At 37.6% G+C, this 19854-nt stretch overlaps 1 protein-coding gene across 9 annotated transcripts in view; it reads right to left on the bottom strand.

Annotated features, from left to right (window-relative positions):
- The window catches only part of fryb (furry homolog b (Drosophila)), an 84209-nt gene that overhangs the window by 56789 nt on the left and 7566 nt on the right, over nt 1-19854 (bottom strand). For 4 of the 9 annotated variants that reach the window (XM_038278761.1, XM_038278765.1, XM_038278760.1 and 1 more), the window contains exon 1: nt 8000-8943. The exons of 1 other annotated variant lie outside the window; for it this stretch is intronic. In XM_038278761.1, coding sequence (XP_038134689.1) covers nt 8000-8243 — 244 coding nt within the window. In that variant the 5' untranslated portion in view covers nt 8244-8943. Of the gene's footprint in view, nt 1-7999; nt 8944-19854 lie in introns of those variants that run through there. 4 more of the 9 variants (XM_038278757.1, XM_038278762.1, XM_038278763.1 and 1 more) reach the window with 1 other exon arrangement.

The raw sequence follows: 19854 nt of genomic DNA, 5'->3' as shown, positions 1-19854 counted from the left end.
TTGAAGCTGTTCTAGCTGCAAAGGGTGGACCGACGTCATATTGAACCCTATGGATTAGGAACGGGATGTCACTTAAGCTCATATGTGAGTCAAGGCAGGTGAGCAAATACTTTTGGCAATATAGTGTATCTACTTTCTTCAATAGAATTATTGAAATTGTAGGCTTCTTTCACTCAAATAAAATTAAGTTAGCCTTTAAATATACAGCAAAAAATGGAGTCTTACTTTAGATGAAATACATACATTTAAATTGGCAATTTAATATTTTAGGTTACATAAAGACATTTTAGGCAGAATAATTTATTTGGGTATTCATAGGAAAAGTCTGATGGCTGGCAGATGAATTTGCCAGGTAAAAAAGACTTAAACATTCACAAATATAGGAAATATAGATCTTTTAAAGAGTTCAAATGGAGATTGTGTGAGCAATTTCTGAGTAGAAATGAACAATTAACTGCATTAACGCTATAATCACAGTAAAAAAAAAAGGGACCAGAGGCACTACATTTTGTAGTGACGTTGGATGAAGGAGTTTGCCCTGCAACTGGAGGGTTGTCGGTTCAAGCCCTGGCTCCGGTTTGGGATAAAACGTTGAAAGTGGGTTTTGCAATCACATTAAAGGTAAGAGAACTACCACGGTTCTCTAGTCATGTGAGCTAGATGTAAGCACCTTTCCCGGCAACAGTAAAGTCCTGTGACAATGGACGGGTCAAGAGGCCATGAAAACAACAAAACACTGGAAACTATGGACATAACAGAGGATAAACTAAATAAAATCCCACTGAAATCTGTTTTTGTTAAAAAAAAAGAAAATAAAAATAACTATATATATATATATATATATATATATATATATATATATATATATATATATATATATATATATATATATATATATAGATAGATAGATAGATATATCTTTATATAGGTATATATAGATATATATATCTATATATAGATATATATATATAGAAGAGCGCAGTCCTAGGAACAGCTAAGATACTCCGCAGAACCCTCAAACTCCCAGGCCTCTGGTAGAGGACCCAAGCTTGAGGATGACACATACCACCCCACGAGGGGTGAGAAAACTGTTTTTTTTATATATATATATTTAAACTGCTATAATGAGGTGATGTTAGTTTAATTTCTATCAGTCATATTACCTTAAAGCCACAACGAATTTCAATACAAAAAGGATGGGTCACAAGACATGAGAGTTAAGAATTTTTGCTTGTTAAATGCCTTCAAATAATTATGAACAGTCCCTACAAACCAACAGTTGGGAAAGGAGGGAGCTGCCTGACAGAAGCGACTGTCAGCAGACTGCCTGTCTCTACTCAAAGAAAAAAAATTATGCAGCTGAATCCGTAGAGTTGAAATATTTCATTTCAACCAAAAACTAATTTCACTGTTGTTTGACAATCTCCAGCTACAGCTAAGGGCTGCTGGTCCCTTCCACAGAACCTTCCTCCACTGAAGGTCAGCGGAGAGAAATCTTTGGCCTCAGAACTATCAACAAGTTTAAAGTTTTCAGCTGCTGATAAATCATCACCACCTCCACAGCATGCATTTTTCAAATATCATATGTGGACGGGACTAAAGCTCCACTGTGTGTATTTAACAATTCAATCTCCAAATCAAACATTTTATCTATGACACATACAGGTCAAGCCCAAATTTATAATGCAGAGCATTGTTGAGATACTTTCTTGGGCCTTCCTGTTTTCCGTCATAAGTCTTGAGTTCTCCCTTGCCGACTTCTTTTTGGAAAAGAATTGTGACAAGCTGACTGTCATTACCGGCCCTTTAGAGCACTCAGTTACGGGGCGTTCACTGCCTTTTAAAAGATAATATTTTTGAGTTTCTGCCGACAGTCAAGGCCTTTGAAGCTAAAGCCTACAATGATAGTTATCATCAGATCACTTAACGAGTAAAAAAACAAATCACATTTAGAGAAAATCAACAATGAAATAATTAGACAATTAGACAGCAACAAGTGTGTAACATGAAAGATAAACGCATGTACTCAGGGCGGATAACGCTGGTCAACACGTACTTCCACAGATGAACCGCAGAAGTGCAACAGTACATGTAAACGGTGAAGGGAGGGAGGAGAGAGTATGTGAGGCTAGGGAGAGAAGAATGCATATAAGACAAGAGTATCACGAAAGCTGCCGCACACAGGAGAGTTATGAAGTACAGGATGGCCTGATTTACATTAAAAGACAATTAAAACCTGATCTCTAAGGAAGAAGGGTCCAGCAGAGAATCTCTGCAAACTGAATCTAGCTTAAAATGTGTTGTTTGGCTACAGCCAATCGCCTTGTAGTGTTTTTGTAGAGATGATGGTGTGTACCTACTGTTACATCATCTATGCTCAGATTTTTATTATTTACTAAAGTAATTCATCATCCTTGGCCAATTTTTCAATCTTTTGATACGTATCTCATTCTGTTGAAAGCCGTGAGGGTTGCTAGTTCATCACAGGGCAAATATGATGCATATAGGAGTGAAAATAGACACTAATAATTTTAGGAGATTTAGAGTAACTACTTAACGCTACTTGCATATTTTGAGACTCTCTTAAGAAGGAAAAGTAAGGAAGGCATATTACTCTGCAAAACTCCACATAAAAAAAACTTGTACAATTTAGCAGACAGTGCTAACCACAGACTTTACATTAATGATCTTTTTTCCCCATTTCTCACACTTGCAATGACAATACATTGTTAAATACTGGGCTGTATTATTAGTTGTTAAAATGAGCATATTGACAATTATTTTTTTGTCCAGGAAGCCACTAAATGTGTTAGAGTTGTGTTATCCTATAGGTAAGATGTCCAAATCAAAATGCAAATCATTTGCTGTACTAGATGTGGCCAATGCTTCTTCACACAGGGAAAAGTGCAAATGGGAAGTACTCGTGGAGTTCACCAAAGGCAATCCAAGATAGGAAAATCTATTCAAATTCATAGCCAACTAGGAGAATAGGGAAAATTCCCAAATAGCTAGTAACAGCTACACTCACAAGTTAGGGTTAGAAAAGAAAATCATTAAAAAAAAAAAAAAAAAAAAAGCACACACCCTTGTGAAGCTCATGGGATTCCTCACATTCTGAGCAGAGGCCTGGGCATGCCAGCTGCTGGAATGTGATTCCTCTCAACACACAGACACATATTCACTCAACTTCAAATTAAAGATGTATTCATTGTTTTTCTTTCTGGGTAACTGCAAGGGGCCCTTTGGCCTGATTGCATGCCTGATGTTTAAGTGTGTCTGAAGGTGTTTTTTTTCAATGCAGGAACTAACTTTTCTCACTTTTGCATTTCTACTGCAGGCGCCAGGACCAACTTAGATAAAAAGATTGTAATAGTCTACCTCAAAAAATGCTGCTAGAGGGTGGGACATTTAGGATGGGCCTTAACATGGATATTCATGGAAGGATCCAAAACATTACCTCAGCCTTTTTGCTTTAATCTTTCTTATTTCCATTTTGAATTTCTCTACATGTACATTCATATTTTGGTTATCTTTTCATTCAACTATAGGAGTTCTGTATTTGCAGTCAACATCTAAAGAGAGCCACCCATGCTTAATAATTATCCTATAGTTTTACGCAGTTGACATCAAAACATGCTGATGCAAACTGCCAACACTAATGGGAATATTTATTGAATGAAAGTGCAGACTTTCTCTTTGTGTTTCCATGATTTTGTAGAAAGAGAAAGTGAGAGACTAATGTTCTTAATAAAGCCTTTTTTTAGAGGAGCTTAACTGATGAAGGTAGGATATTTTCATGTGTTTATGTTTTGGGATACAGACAAAAGTTAATCACTTATCGGTTCTAAATTTGAATGGAGCAGAGGAGCTGCAGCAGTAGCTGCTGTGCGTTTATGGATACTGTTGCTATGAGACACACCTCAAAGGCTTTAATAAGGCTCGGGCACAGCGCGTTGCATTCTGGGTACGCCGCCATATTGGTAGCTAGTTGCTACGGTAAACAAAGACCTAAAACAGCATAGAGACAGAGCAGAAAGACGAGTAAACAGCGATGTTAAAAGCGAAGAAAGGATGCGGAATATACCGAGACACACTGCAGAGGGAAGCCAGGGACCGTTATCTGCAAAAGATGGGCTTCATAAACGGACTTGATCCCTACGAAGTAGAAAGCAAGGAGTGGTGCGTTGGGGAAGAATTTCTACCGCCGTTTGCGAGGGAGGACGTATTTTCGTATCTAGTGTGTGGCGTCAGTGCCTACACACATGAAGAGTTTCGCTGCTACAAGTCGCTAGAGGCTTACAAACAGCTGACAGATGGAAAAGTTCATGACATGGAAGTTATCAAGCCGAATGAGAACACAGTCATCAGAGCCAAGGTAAGCTACCGTCTCAACATGGTGTGGTGTTTGTTGTGGTGATAAGACTAGGTGCTGGCACTAACGTAAAACATCAAAAATGTATCTAAATAAATCTTGTGCTGACTGTACGTGTCCAGGGATAATGTAGTTAAATTCTGATGATATATGACTGTCCTAGCATGTTACTACCACGCAGGGGCGGAGATAGATGAATAAAAACAGTATGTTCTGTAACTTACCAGAATGAAAATGCCGGGAACACACTCTCATGGACACAGGGATTGAGTTGAAAGTTATATTTGGCCGTCTTGCAGCAGCGACCCATGCTAGCCGGCGACTCTTTGTTATGGAGGACATTTGTTTTCCATTGAGACGCCTCCAGGTTGGAAAACGGTAAAAAGACAATCCATTTGGGATTTTTTTCCCCGTCCAGTCACAGCTTGCGCTACTACACCCTACGACACAGCAACGGGTGACCATAACGACAGCAGAGGTAAAATGAAACGGCAAAAAAACTAAGCAAACTACTAGCAGAAGAAAGCTAGTCCTTACAGGCGCGAAGTCAAAGTGTAAACAGTGGGCTGACCAGCTATCAATATGTCTGCCGCGCAACGTGTGACGTCATGTGCCCGAGCCTTATTATAAAAATGTCTGTAGGTTCTTACAAACTTCTCCTCAGTTGGAAGTGGTTTTAATTCAGTTTTAGATATTAACGTATGAAAAGAATTGTCATAAATTACATTATAAACAGCTGACTCAGTCAGAGCTCTCCTTTTTTTCCTCTCCTATGTTTAGCATACTTTATTCTGAAACCATTCTACCTATGCAACTGCCTTAAAGGGGAACGCCGTTTTTTTTTACATTGGGCCCTTGATTTTACGTTATTACATCATGTTCTACTAACCCATATGAGTTTTGTGTCATTTGGAGCTGTTCCGAAGATATTCCATTATATTTATTGAAGTGGCGCGTGTATGACATCATCCGCGCGCTGATTTGTTTTAAAAAAATATATAAATATAAAAAAATATAACTGCGGATGTCTCGGGGACAGTGATGCGCCTATATGTTATGAATGCTGGCGTACCATAAACGATAAATGATGAACAGTTTAGTTTGTGCCTTCAAGTCGTTTGCCCAAAGGAAGATCTTCAGAACAGCTCCAAATAACACAAAACCCATATAGGTGAGCAGAACATGATGTAATAACGTAAAATCAAGGGCCCAATGTAAAAAAAACGGTGTTCGCCTTTAAGTTTGAGTTTAAGTTTTTCTTTGACTATGAAATCTTAATTGGTGGGAAATGATCATAGATGGATACTGCTTCGGTCGGATTCACTTTTAATCTAATTCTGCACTCTGGTGTTGCGAAGGGTGCAGATCTTAGTCCTCAAACTGCAATGGCACTCCCGATGGAGTAGGACTGAGTCAGGGATCGAAAAAGGCAATCAAATAACAGCCTGGATGATAGGACAGTTCAATACATTCATTTCCAATGTGACACATGTAGTTGGATTCACTCTGTCGCTAACTGCCATTTTGTTAGGCATGATTGCTTTAGAAACTGCTGAGTAAGTTTAATCAAAAGCCGCTTCCCCACTAAAAACCCGTTTTTTCTAAACCTGGGTTTACCCGCTAAATATCTGCTTTGACTCTTTTCTCATTTCGCAGAAAAGCAGAGTCTGATCCCCTGCTGGCAATCTACATGCTCACTTTTTTCCCCAGCTTTTTATTGCCATTACACTGTGATAAGTACAGAGCAATGGAACGAACTCTCTGCATTTGACCCATCCCCTTGGGGAGCAGTGGGCTGCCACTGTGGGGAGCTGTGTGGGGGGCTAAGGGTCTTTGCTTAGGGACCCAGAGTGGCAGTCTGTCTGTGGTAGTGGGGCGTCTGGATTGAAAGTGTAATTTAGCAGGTCAACCATCAACAGCTCTGGTGTTCCCATAGCATGCGGATCAGAGCCAAGATGATATTAACGCGGGTCGCTTGCCTAGTTGTTGGACCCTAGTTGTTGATAGATAAGCGTCAGTGAGGTGTTCCCACTGCCACTAAAAGCCATTTGTTCCCAGGTTTAAAGGGGTTGTTCGGCCAGTGGGAAAAGGGTAAAAGAGAAGTGTGTATTTCTTTTTTTTTTTTTTTTACTAATTTTGCAGTGCTTATTTAATGTTGGGTGGAAATGTTCCAACCGTGCAGGTGATTAGGAACAGTTTTCACCACATCCCAAAAATCAAAAAAATTTGACAAAGGGAGGAGCTGAGAGCTGAATTTAGTCGTAAAAATGCAACAAAGTACTTATCTGTGTAATAGTAGCATTTTGAAGGAAGCACGTCTGCAATATTTTTGTGGTTCTGGTTGATTTTGTGGATGTATTGTTCCCAGCCACACAGGCCAAAAATATCAAAATACTTTATTTTTGTTTCAGGAGAAATAATCATTGCCGTTGTCAAGTTAAACCTAAGTCCAAGTCTAACAGGTGAATGTTTATCAATGCAGACAGAGTGTCTATATAGGAAAGCACTGGAATAACAGAGGTAACTATAGGATTACTACTGCAACTTCAGCAAAGATTAGATTATAAAAGCAGGGGAAACTATTTGTGGTATTGAGATATGGAAAGTTATTGCTTAGTCCCTATACGGTCATGGTTTCCCATCTGACCTGTTATCCATGTGGAGATTTTCACTAGTTAACAGCAATATTGACTCAAACCTCACAACAATGTGAGAGTAAACAGCTACACAAAAGCCCAGAGGGCGTGTCTGAGGTTCAGGGTTCACACGGTAGTGTCTCCCTGACACAGTTGGATTGATCCAATAGGTCACTGTTCCACAGATTGTCTGAGTGAGGGGTTTTCATGCCTGGCATACTTGTCTCCTTCACATCAAAGCCTCGGGGGTCCAAACTATCACAGCGGAGAAGCCCAACAATATTCAATTCATAACATTTCTTGTGTTAAGAATTTGACCTTTTAACCTCCCTGTTCCAATTACATAGAAGATGATGTTACAGTAGTTTCTTTCTGAAAGAGATGTTTGTGCAGGTGGTGCTCTGCTGCACAGACATTACTTCGGGCCAAATTTCCTCTTCTACTTTTAACTGAAAATCAAATTTTCACTCTGCATTTCAGACTTGAATCATTCTTGAGAGGGAACAAAATTAATAGTGTAATCACTACTTTAATGAATGACAATCTGTGCAGTATATACTTGATGTGTTTTGAACAGACCATAGACAAATACTGCTTCTATGTCTGAGGATTAGTGAAGGGTTAGGGGGGTTGGGGGACTAATGAACCTCCTGTTTTCTCAAAGCAAAAATAGTATCACTTTTTAAAGGGAATACAAAAGCTAAGGAAAAGACTTGCCAACAGTTATGTCTTCAGCAGAAAGGTAGAGGCAGAAATGATCTGAATAGCTAGATCAGTGACTTCTTCACATTCTTTGCAGAAAAACCTGCAAATGCACATTCCATTTCGAGTATGTTGGGGATTCCTATTTCAGTTGTCTGCTGAAGCAGTTTGTTTCCAGCCTCCAGAGAAGAATTTATATTGAAACATAATGGTTGATACCAGGCTATAGCAACACTCATACTGTACATAAAACAAAAACAAAAGCTTTCAAAGCCAAGTCTTCACCTACCTGGTAGGATCCCTTTTCTGTTTCTGGATCTAGACCGGATCTTTGAAAATCTCCCTTTGAAGTCACTGGGGTCAAATGTGTCCATTGACAGAGAGGCAATACGATCCAGGACGATCCCATCCTGGCTTTGGTTCTGGTTGGGAACTACCTGGTCTGAGCCTTTCTGCGGAGAATGGACCTCATTGAGATCTAAGGTATCACTTCTAGCTTTAAGGCTACTGCACCTTGCATCTTCTGCAGACATGTCTGTATCGTCAGCAACACAAGGTGCTGAAAATCAATCTGCTCCCCAAAGTCAATACTTAAATTATGCCCTCTTCAGAGCTTGCAAACATATGCTACATGGTTCAACAGTAAATCCCATAGCAAAAAAACAAAACAAAAATGTTTTTTTCAAAGACAAGCAGTTCAAAAACTTGTCTTCAATGTCTTTTTCCTTTTGTCCACATTTTGGTGTCCAGTTTCCTCTTATGGTATCTTCTCTTTATGTTGAGTTCATTCAATCCACCAACAGTGAGCTCATAGTCTTGTTACAGATTCAAAGATCTTCAGAGGATTCTGATTCTTCTCTCCAGAGACTCTTGTCTACATTCTTGTTCAAGTTTCCAAAAGCTTTTTCACGTCTTACATGTCTTCTGTTTTTCCTTTGTCCAACGTGTTTAACAGCCTTCACAGTCCTAACTCTTGCTCTCACCAGCTCTTTGGTTCCTTCTCTCTTTCTTCCTCAGTCTTTTGAGTCTCTGAGGCACAGCTGTGTTTCTTTGCTCTCAGGTGGTGAGTATGGGAGGGATCCAGTTCCAACAGCGCAGCTTGATTGGGCGGTTTACAAAGTTTGGGTGGTTCTTAAATCCTTGCCTCTCACAGAGGTTTTCCTCTTGTATATTACAGCTACCTCCTTCCGCTTACTGTATTTTTTTGGTTTTGGCAAGGGAAAAAACATTTTCTGCTGTAAAATCTTTCTAGTGCACCTGTTGGTACTCCCATAGGAGCAGAGCATGACAGATATGCATACAGCTGCTTGACTCACACAGTCATACCATGACATGTGGGGGTGTGTAAAAGCCTGAGTCGCTGTACTCACTGGTTCAGGCTGTTTAACCAGTTACATTAAACCCAACATGCTAATGGTGTAGGTTTATTGAGACACACCCATCCACAGAGGTAAAAACAAAGCCAACACAAACAGGAAGGATCCTCTGTTAAACAGTCTGGGATGATGTATGTATTTAAAATAACACAAGCTGGTTTTCAAAAAGAGATAACAGCTTGCAAAAACACTCAAGATTGTTATAACATGTAACGACATGTAAAAATCTTAAGTGAAAATCTTATTAGATGACCTATGAAAGGCCCCTAAATATGACCTATGACCTGCCCTTCTGTTGCTTATATTCCCAGCTTAAAACAGGAAGTTTTGATGTAGTGTTTTGCTCTGCTGGAGCGAGGACAAGTGCTGATGTAATGCTTTAATCAGACACATTTGACTCTTACTGTAGTCCCCCTAAATACTTCAGAAAACCACAAACAAGCATTAAAGAGATGAGTTGGTATTTCAAGGGCAGCTCTATGAAATGAAGTCTGTCTTCCTCCTTAGATTCTCTTCAAAGCACTAGTGCATTTCACTTGTTTTCTCTGGAGGGTCCTGCAGATAGTTTCCCACAGGAGGCGTCTACCCTGAGGTGACTTCCCGCTGTTTACACCACTATTGTCATGGCACTGGTCCCACTGAAAGCCTCACCAGACAGCTAATGTGTGGGTTTAATAACAACAAAACATGTCTGTGTAATATGTACAGGCTGCAAAGTAAGTCAGACCATTTTTGCCTTTTGTAAAAACCCTTGATAGAAATGTTGTTGCTTCAATAACAGAGAAAAAGATATGAAAGTAAGTTTAAATTAAAGGTCATTACTGTATTTAATGTGTTAGTTTAGATCAATGGGTCCCCTCCCGGCAGTGTTGATGATTATTGATTTGTATTTTAAGGTTCGTGGCTGATCTGATCCAAAGTCAGATGGGGAGTGGGGGACTAGTGGTTAGAGCATTGCGTGAGGTTTTGAGTTCAACCAAACTCCTGCAGACTCCACTCTGACTCCCTGAGCAAAACCCTTAACCCCACACTGCTCCCCGGGCGCCGCACAGTGGCAGCCCACTGATCCCCAAGGGGATGGGTCAAATGCAGAGGTGAATTTCTCCATTGTGAGATTCATAAAGTTAATTTATTATTCAATTATTTTTAAGTTAGATCCAATCGCAGCATTCCTGTCTGACCTGTGTGCTCTGATGTCAGAAAACACTGGTCCTGCATCTGAACTACATGTTTTGTATAAAAATGCATCCCTACAGATTGCCAAACCTAGTGAGAAGCCTAGTGATTAATGGAGTTATTTTCACAGTTATATCAGCAAGAAATTAGATGCATGTTTATGAATCAACATCCCTAACATGAGGGGCAGGGAGCCGAGGGACTTTCATCTGAGCAAAAGTTCAACTTAAAGGGATAGTTCGGTATTTTTGACATGAATCTGTATGGCATCCCCATCACCAGTGTCATGCAATCACACTGACTTACCCCTGGCAGCATCCTGTGAGCAGAGATCTCGTCCAGTTTTGGTCAAGCCGAAAGTAGTCCGGCAGGTTTGCTAGACCCAGCGAAATAAAACGTTTCTCTTCCCAAAACATTATGTGTTCAAAAGAGTGATATTTTTGCATCCCAAAAACATTGTAGTGGAAAAAGTCACATGTCGTTATCACTTGGTCCTATTTTCTCTCTGTTCGTATCAGTGCGCGCCGTCATTCAGACAGCTAGGGCCTACTAACCTGACAACAGCCAGATGCATGTCTCCCTCCGCCCAGCTAGGAGCTAGGCGGAGGGAGACATGCATCTGGCTGTTGTTGAGCTCGCTGTCTGAATGACGGCGCGCACTGATACGAACAGAGAGAAAATAGGACCAAGTGATAACGACGTGTGACTTTTTCCACTACAACGTTTTTGGGATGCAAAAATATCACTCTTTTGAACACATAATGTTTTGGGAAGAGAAACGTTTTATTTCGCTGGGTCTAGCAAACCTGCCGGACTACTTTCGGCTTGACCAAAACTGGACGAGAACTCTGCTCACAGGACGCTGCCAGGGGTAAGTCAGTGTGATTGCATGACACTGGTGATGGGGATGCCATACAGATTCATGTCAAAAATACCGAACTATCCCTTTAAAGCTCTGCTGAGATAGAAAAAAGTATCAAGATGTGAAAAATATCTGGTGGTTTGTTCAGCAAAAACTAAGGCATTTAAAGTAGCTAAACACGTTTAAAGGTCCTTTAGGGTCTCCATCATAATGTCTGCAAAAGTAACCCAAAAGCACTCCGTTAATCAACATGTATTTAAATGTTTCTATTTAGACTTAGTCAGGGTAAAATGTAGCAGGCAAAATGATGAACTTCAGAGTGGGTACAGCAAATTTATCAAAACCTACATCAGCTTTATTTTTCTTCCCTGCCCATCAGCAGCCTTGGATTTGCAACAAATCTTACTTCTACTTATCTCCAGCTAACTGAAACACTCCAAAACTTTCAGCTTTTGAACTGAACTCATCTGTATGACACAATCATTTAAAATCAACTGATTATTATAGTTAATGAAATAAATTTTGCTATGTAAACTTTACATTTGATACATATTGTTTATACCAGAGTTGGATGCGATCTCATTATAATTTAATTCAATGTCATTGAAATGACTTTTAAAAAGATTTCCAACATTTCAATATACATCAATAACATAATTTGTCGCTGACTGATATTCTGGGTTTTTATGCAGTTTTATGTGTTTTTGTTTTTTAAAGCTAAACGTTATATTGGAGGATTTATATAAACATGGCAAAAGAATTGTAATAAGTCTGTAAAGATATCTGGTGTGGGCATGCTCAATGGTCTTTTTGAGGCTTTTCTTTTAATCAATACAAATATTATATTGTGTTGACCTAACTTTTAAAATGTATCGTCATATAAATTTTGCAGATATCATCTAATCCATATCTAAATAAGTCCAACCGACCAAAACTAGAGGTAATGAGTACTGTCAATAAAAAGATATTCGTTAAAAATGTGAATTACAGTCATATTGTTACGTAAATATGTAGCATACTAAATAAAAATGCTTAGAAATAAGATCAAACGTAGTCATTTGGAGCAAACTGAGTTTGCCTGTCATAACACCATTTGCAAAGTAGGAGAGGATTATATTCAGTTGAGCCAATCTGATTAGACTTAAACTTTAAATGATGACTGGATGGAGGAAAAAAATATTTTTCTAAAAGGATTGCTGTGTTGGAACATCTGCAGCCAATCAGATGCCACCAGCCTGTGATGTTTCGTAAAAAAAACAGGCTATTTGAGGCACCAGATGTGCAAGGGCATGAAGAGTTTGCAAAAGTACAACTCTGACGTTTCTTTTGAATGACCTACAACATTTTTAATGATAAAAAAACTGGATAAATAAAGAAAAATGGATTTCCTTAGGCAGAAAAAGGCAGAAAAATTAAAAATGAAATTTGATTTTCAGATAATTGTGATAATTGTCTACGTCATTCAAACAAATGAGATCCTATAGGTGGTGGGACTTTAAACTCTGATTAATTCAGCAATCATTCTACTATTTCAGCCATTCCAAATATTCAGTGCTTTTAGGGTAAAACATTGACAAGTGCTGCTGATTATACAGCTTATATTTTACTTTTTAACCAATTTCTAAACAAATAAGATAATAGACAAAACTTTTATATAATTTAAAGCCTTTATTTCTTGACCTGTTTTATACCATCCACCATATATGAGTTAAAAAAAGCTTTTTATTATTTTCTCGCATCATGGAAATCAGAACTTAGGATTTACAGGAAGTTGAATGATGTCAGTTTTGACAGGAAAAACACTATTTGATTAACAACCTGTTAAAAAGAAAAAATATTTTAAATAGCTGAATCATTTGTTGACCTATTTAACATTTAAATAAAAGTAAGTGTAAGTTATTTAAACAAAACTGAACTGAGAACAAAACCCAGCGCATATAAAATATTCTTGTCAGCAATTGCTAAGGAGAAAAACAATTTAAGTTGAATTTCTTAAGGTTTCTTGGAAGTAATTAATAAAAAAGTTCAAACAAAGGTTTGATGTGTGCTACACTCAGTTAGACTTTACTAACCATATGTTTTGACGCCATCCTAAATGTCGCGCAAATGAAAGAAAATGCAGGTCAAATGAAGGCAGGAAGACTAAGCAGCTTGTGAGATTTTGAATTCATTAATCAATTTGTCTTATTGTTGTATTTGAATCACTTTGTGCAAAACATTGTGTATCTGCTGAGGCCTTTCTCCCTGACAGGTGGTGTGTGAAAACAGACTCCAGGCTGCTTCCCTGACAAGCTCCTCAGGTTTTCTGTCCGGACCTGACAATCCAGTTCCTCATTCACACAACTAAACCTGTTCCTTAGTTCCTTGGACCCCCTTTTTTTTCTTTATGATGCAAACATTTTCTAATTACCTTTTAAAATGGGGGAGGAGAGCTGAAAAAAAACAAAACAAAAAAAACGCTGATTAAACATCTGTAATACACATCTTAAACAGACTACAAACTCCAGACGTTTGTTGGTTCCTCTTAAAGCCTTAGAGATTTAAATACACACAATATACACCCTCTTCATTCGTTATCTTACATTTCCTTTTTCATTTCAGATTATTAAGAAAATAACCCAGGACATACATTGTAAACTAAGCGATTTACACTTTGGTTTACAGAAACCGACTAACACATACCTAAAGACAAACACCAAACCACAGAGCAGTAGTTTGTTTTAGCCTGGGACACCATCTTAACAATAGCAGACCTCCTACAGCAACACCCAGCTTTGTTTTGTAATTTAATGTTTTCTTAACATAATTAGTCATTACATCCCCATATCTGCTGGCCTATATCTGTTTCATTCTTTTTTATATCCCAGAATAAATCTTTGATTTCCGGATGGAGGAGCAGTGGAGCCAAAGTCAAAGGAAGAGAGACCAAGTGGTGCCAATCCATCACGCAAATAGTCTGAAATATAAAACTAGTTCCTCTCCCACCCCGACATGGTCTCAGCAAACTGAAGCCACAAGGAATGTGCTATGATCACTTGTTGCCTTTTTCTTATTAATTATTAAAACAGTACTGTGCCGCTGCGCTTCCTTGTTTTTAAATACTTCTCTTATTACCTAACAGGTTTGTTTTGCAGGCTGTGGCATTTCTTAGTTTACAGAAATATCTTTCATTCTACTTCTACTACTTTGGCTACACCTATTGAACTAAGTCTTTTACTTCTCACTTATGCTATTATCTTTTAAACTGCAGTAATTTAGTCCTGCACATCAGGGAGGGATTTTTCTTCCTGCTGCCACTTAAATATGTTGTAAGACTCACTGTTACTCAGGCCGCCCCTGGATGCTGAGCCACCCGGTCTAACAAGAGAGCCGAGGGGACAAAGACATTTACTTTAGGCTTGTTCAATGAAGCAAGACTTCAATTTAGCTCCTGGTTTTACTGGATTGAAACACAACACCAGTGATAGCAATGTGACTGCAAAAGTCACATATTTTGCAAGAACTAGGTCAGGTTTTCATCCAAACATATTCTTTTTTTTCCCCAAGATGTGCCTCCAACTGATTAAGGAACTAAACTATCGCACTAAAATAGATTAAAACAGATCCTTGTTTTCAAAGTTATGGACTTGGAAAAGAAAAGTATGCAAAAAGAAAAAGGATGGAACTACAAATAATGCTTTCAAAACAATTAATATCCTTTCAATTGTATTCTTTTTTTATATATTCATTATGAGAAACTTAACATCATTGAAAAATAAAACAAAGATTTTGGTTTTTCCAAAAGAAAAATAGAACAAAGGACTTTTGATAGAATAGTATTCACATAATTTTACTTTAATATTCTTATGCAAATTCAACCAACTTTTCTTAAAGCCAGCAGGTTATAAAATGTCTATATTTTAAAGGACCTGGGGTTTGTTATCTCTGCCGATCATAACTACAGTATCTGTTCTGCAATTTAAAAATAATGCTGTTATGGAAAGGAGGGAAGTAAAAGGTCAAGATGGAAATAAACCAATAAAGTGACTAGTTTGCAATTTTCCAAAAGCCATGCTTTGGTCAGAGGAGACCCTGAGTATATCATGCTCATGGTGAAACATGATGGTGAAGGCATCATGCTGTAATCATGGCTCCACGGGGGAGTGTTGCCTAGTGGCAGTGCGCTTGTGCTCTGAGAAGGGTGCAAGTTACTGGTTCAATATCCAAAGCAGGCACTCTGGGCAAGATCCTTAACCCCACACTGCTCCCAGGGACGCCACACAATGGCAGCCCACTGTTCCCCAAGGGGATGGGTTAAATGCAGAGGGTTCATTTCTCTATTGTGAGATCAATAAAGTCCTATTTCTATTTTTCCTTGAGCAGAGGTAGTGAAGGGGTGTAAGTAGTGATGGCAAAAAGAGGGGAAAATCCTAAAAGAAATCAAAGAAAACACCCAAACCCAATCAAGAATGTGCTGCAAATGCGCTTTTTGACTAAGCTTGAACTATTTTGCTAAACAGAGAGATAGGAAATTATTGCAAAGAAGATGAAAGGCAGTTAAGATGGACCACCAAAGACATGCAGTGAAATGTGTCTGTATAAAGCATTAACCTAGGGGATGATCTATAAGAAAACAACAACTTACTCCACAAACCTTTGAAACCATGTCTCCCTTTCCTTTCACTACTTTGCTGTACTTTGTGTTTGTCTGACACATAAAATCCCAATTATGGTTGCAATAAGACAAAATGTTATGTATTCCATAACCAATCAGAAAATACCAGCCAAAAAGCTTCTGATTGAAGAAACAATTCATTTCATAAAACTTTAAACCCAATTAAATTTAAGCAAAGAGCTGCATGCTGTGGGTCATGGTGTCTTACAGCTAAACATGTATGACAGATAAACATGTACATTTCGTTGTTATTCCTGGATGTTGTATTAGTATTGCAAAGTTAGCAACATGTGGGCATGAGAGCATAACTTTCAGTCTTGTTGGCCTTGTTTTTGTGGTTGATATTTTCTAGAGCAACACCCTTCTACATTGCTTGTTCAGACACAATGTTTACATTTATGTAGGAATCTCGTAGACAAATATAGAAAATAAACAGGTGAAAAATGTGAAATATTAAAAGGTGAAACTGCATAAAACCCCTTCATTGTTAGTTTTAGATTAAAGGTTAGAAAGTTTTTTGATCTACCAATAAAGGTCTTTTTTTTCCCCCAAGTACCACCATTTGTTTTTTTTTTTTTTAGATGTATGGGCCTTAATAGCAATTGTTTAACATAAACCTTTGATTTTTAGTCTTTCCTTTCATAATTTAACCAAAGCTTTGACTCTACAATGGTGCCCCCTTGAGCTGACTGAAGGGATCACAATTGTTGTCAATAACATTTAAAATTTTAATTTTCTCTTTTAACATTTTTTATGTGATTTATTCAAAGCTTGAATTTTCATATTAAATAAATTATCATCTTGGTACAACTTGAAGCTCTTAAATAAACAGACTTAAAGAGGGGTTAACATGTATCATATTTTATATATATTTTTGTTATAATTTGCCTTTTATTTGCTATAACAATGGCGTTTCAAGTGTTGTAGCTTCTACAAATGAAATAAGACCAGAAATAGGAAATATAAGAAGTTAAACAATTACATGTTTGACCTGAAACAGACTTTAAACTTGTTTCTACATTTTTGAGCAGTGAGTTGACAGTGCAAATATTAAAGCTGAAATTTATGTTTTTAACATATCTGAGGATAAACCATGCTTTTTTTTATTAGAGAAACCTGTTTTCACAAACAAGAAAATCTTTATTCACATTCAAAGCATGTTGTCTTAATCCATAATTATCTTCGACTGGACAATATATAAAGAAGTATTACATCCCTCCTTTTAACACTCTGGATGATTCCTTTTTTTAATGAAAGAAAGAACCTCTGTCGATGCCATCTAACACTGTGTAACTTTCAGCCACTAGGGGAGTTAAACCGGTTACTTCCAGGATTAACGTCCCCTCTAGCAGACTAAAATCAACCTCCAGATCCAGAATTCATGGAGCTACTTGTAAAGACCTTCATCCCTCTTTAAATCCTTTATATTTCAAATTAACTTAAATTTCTAGTTATGCAGTGCTGCTTTATTTCAAATGTAACACAGTAATATATGGACTGTAGTTTTTATCTCAAACAATCCAAATGACAGGCCTTCTGCGCAAATAAACGCATTACAGTATGCCTATCAGCCTTTATGTAAAGAGATCTGTTATATAATAATGTCTGTGAAGAGCTGACTAATACATCTTCAAACAGCCGTAGAGCAGGTCCAAACCTTACAGGAATGAAAACATCATTCTCCAAAAACAAATGTGTCTATTCTTTAAGCAAATGTACAAAGACTGAAATAGTGGAACTAGAACAGCGGCCTAAACGCCAGAAAAAACATCTACACTGCCAAGGATGGCAACACCTGGGGGAAAGTCTGACAGGGACAGTGACGGTTAGGAATGTGTGTATACATGTGTGTGTTTGTGTGGGTTATTGATGGTGCCAAAAGATAGTGAACGGCTCCTAATCTGCTGTATGTGTGTATCTTACAAAAACACCAGGTTATGTAAGTTGGACTGAGGTGCAGACTGGTAACTATGGAAACAATGGCAGCGAGGAAAGATGGGTAGCTCAGCTGCTGAGGAAAGCGCCCCAGCCGAGGGGGTGGGAGGTCATAAACAGTTTGTGTACTTAGAGCTCGGTGCCATTTAACCACACTAAATAAACTCAGGAGCATTTTTAAATCTTTGTTCAACCAAAGGACCCCTCTGCCCATTTGATTGTGACCCCACTATGTCAGGCACTAATAAGTGATAATTGCAATCCCTATGCAGTCACACTCACAGAGAGACTGTGGAAGGGTTACACTGTAATAATGTTGTTTTCAGTCCCTCAAATGTACCAAAGTGTTTAACTAGAAAAGCCCTTTGCTGACATTTTCAACTCTGACATGAGAGGCTCAAGACAAAGACGACTTTTTATCAAAAAGTGTTTTGAAGCCATCGTAACTGAGCTTTCAGCAAAGCGTTTCAAGTAGTTGGTGTTCTCCATGGTCTAAAATAATAAAATAATGTTATCAAGGTGGTGAACAACGCAGGATATTTTCAAGCTATGCTCTAACTGAAGCAGTGAATTAATCGTTTACACAAAAAAAAATGCAAAAACCTTAATATTTAACACACAAATTCTAAAAGAGCTGCATAGATTCAACTAATCAACCCTATATATGAGACTTTTTTTAAGTTATGATGAGGAATGCATGAGTGCTGCAGTGCACACAGTGTAAATAATCGCAGACCAGACTCTGGATGGAGTTACGCTGTTGCTCTAGCAAGCCTCTCTTCCATGGCTGAAACAATTAATCTGATTATTTGTGATTTATTGATAGTTAAAATAAACGTAAACTAATATAGTAATCGTTAACTGGAGCATAGAGACTCTAAAACATGCCTTTAGCTGGTAGAGCAACACACTTACAGCAGTAATTATACCAAAATTGCCAAAAAAAAACAAAAAAAACATATAAACATTTTTCATTTAAGATAATAAATGTTTTAGTCCTTGAATATGCTCGATCCATAATTTTGTAAATTATGGATCGATGGATTTTGTAAAAGATCTTCTTTAAGGAAATGTTTCTATCGAAAAAAAAATAAAAGATTTGCAAATAAGCAAAAATAATTGTTGGTTGCAGACCAACTCCATTGTGCAATACCAGTGAGGCTCTGTTTATAAATAAACAGCTGTGCCCTCTGGTGGATGGTGGTAACACTACAACGTTGAAAGAAATGCCGCAAACGTACTGAATTAATCGGATGTAACTTATTTTAATACAAAAACCATTACATTACAATTAATTGTAAGACAATAATTTTTTTGTATCCCTAGTTGAAATTATTCTTTTGTTTTAGAGCTGACTGTCTGGTCCACTACTCAGGTTAAAAATGGGTTACTTCATTTGATTTTTGCAGGGGGCTACCAATAAATTTAAGAGTCTTCTAATAATGTGCGATACAAAGAAATTATGATGTTCTCCATTTTGAAGGTGCATTAAAATTGGATATAAACATGTCTGCATCATCATGATTATCATTTGTTGTGTCTGTCACACATGACTTATAAGTTATTGAAACAAAAAACAAAACAAAAAAAACCAAAATTAAAATGAGACACAAAGGAGGATCTCTAACATTTCCAGTCTGAAATAATTGTTTGGCATTTATTCTGCGTCACTAGGTCAAAACACATAAAAGTAATTTATTTTGTTAATAAGGTTTTTTTTATGTTTATTGACAGTCCTTGTGAGAACCACTGTATGTGTGAGGAGGGAAAGAATCTCTGAGTCAGAAGCTTGAACTTTAATCTTCATTCAAATACAAGCAACACTTTTCAGGTTATTTAGATAACAAAAAAAAAAAAGCTGATATATTTTTTCTTTCTCTTGAAAATCATACAATAAATGAATGTGTATTTACAACATGATTTGTTGCAAAAAAAGGTGAAGCTTGACGTTTTAATGTGACTTAATGTGAATACTGCTCGTCCAATGTATTCCAAGTGTCCTGAGTGGGTAGCATCCAGAATTTACTCGAAACTAAGTCATTTAGAATGTTTTTAGAGCATAAACAGTAGTGTATACACTGCATGAAAAGTGGGATTTTCGTCAATATACGGCACTGTAGATTGTCGTGGAACTTCAGGTT

Source organism: Cyprinodon tularosa, unplaced genomic scaffold (assembly GCF_016077235.1).
Source record: "Cyprinodon tularosa strain WSP-4 unplaced genomic scaffold, ASM1607723v1 ctg144, whole genome shotgun sequence".
Taxonomy (NCBI): Eukaryota; Metazoa; Chordata; class Actinopteri; order Cyprinodontiformes; family Cyprinodontidae; genus Cyprinodon; species Cyprinodon tularosa.
Note: the sequence above shows the minus strand (reverse complement) of the source record. Positions and strands in the feature narration are given on the sequence as shown.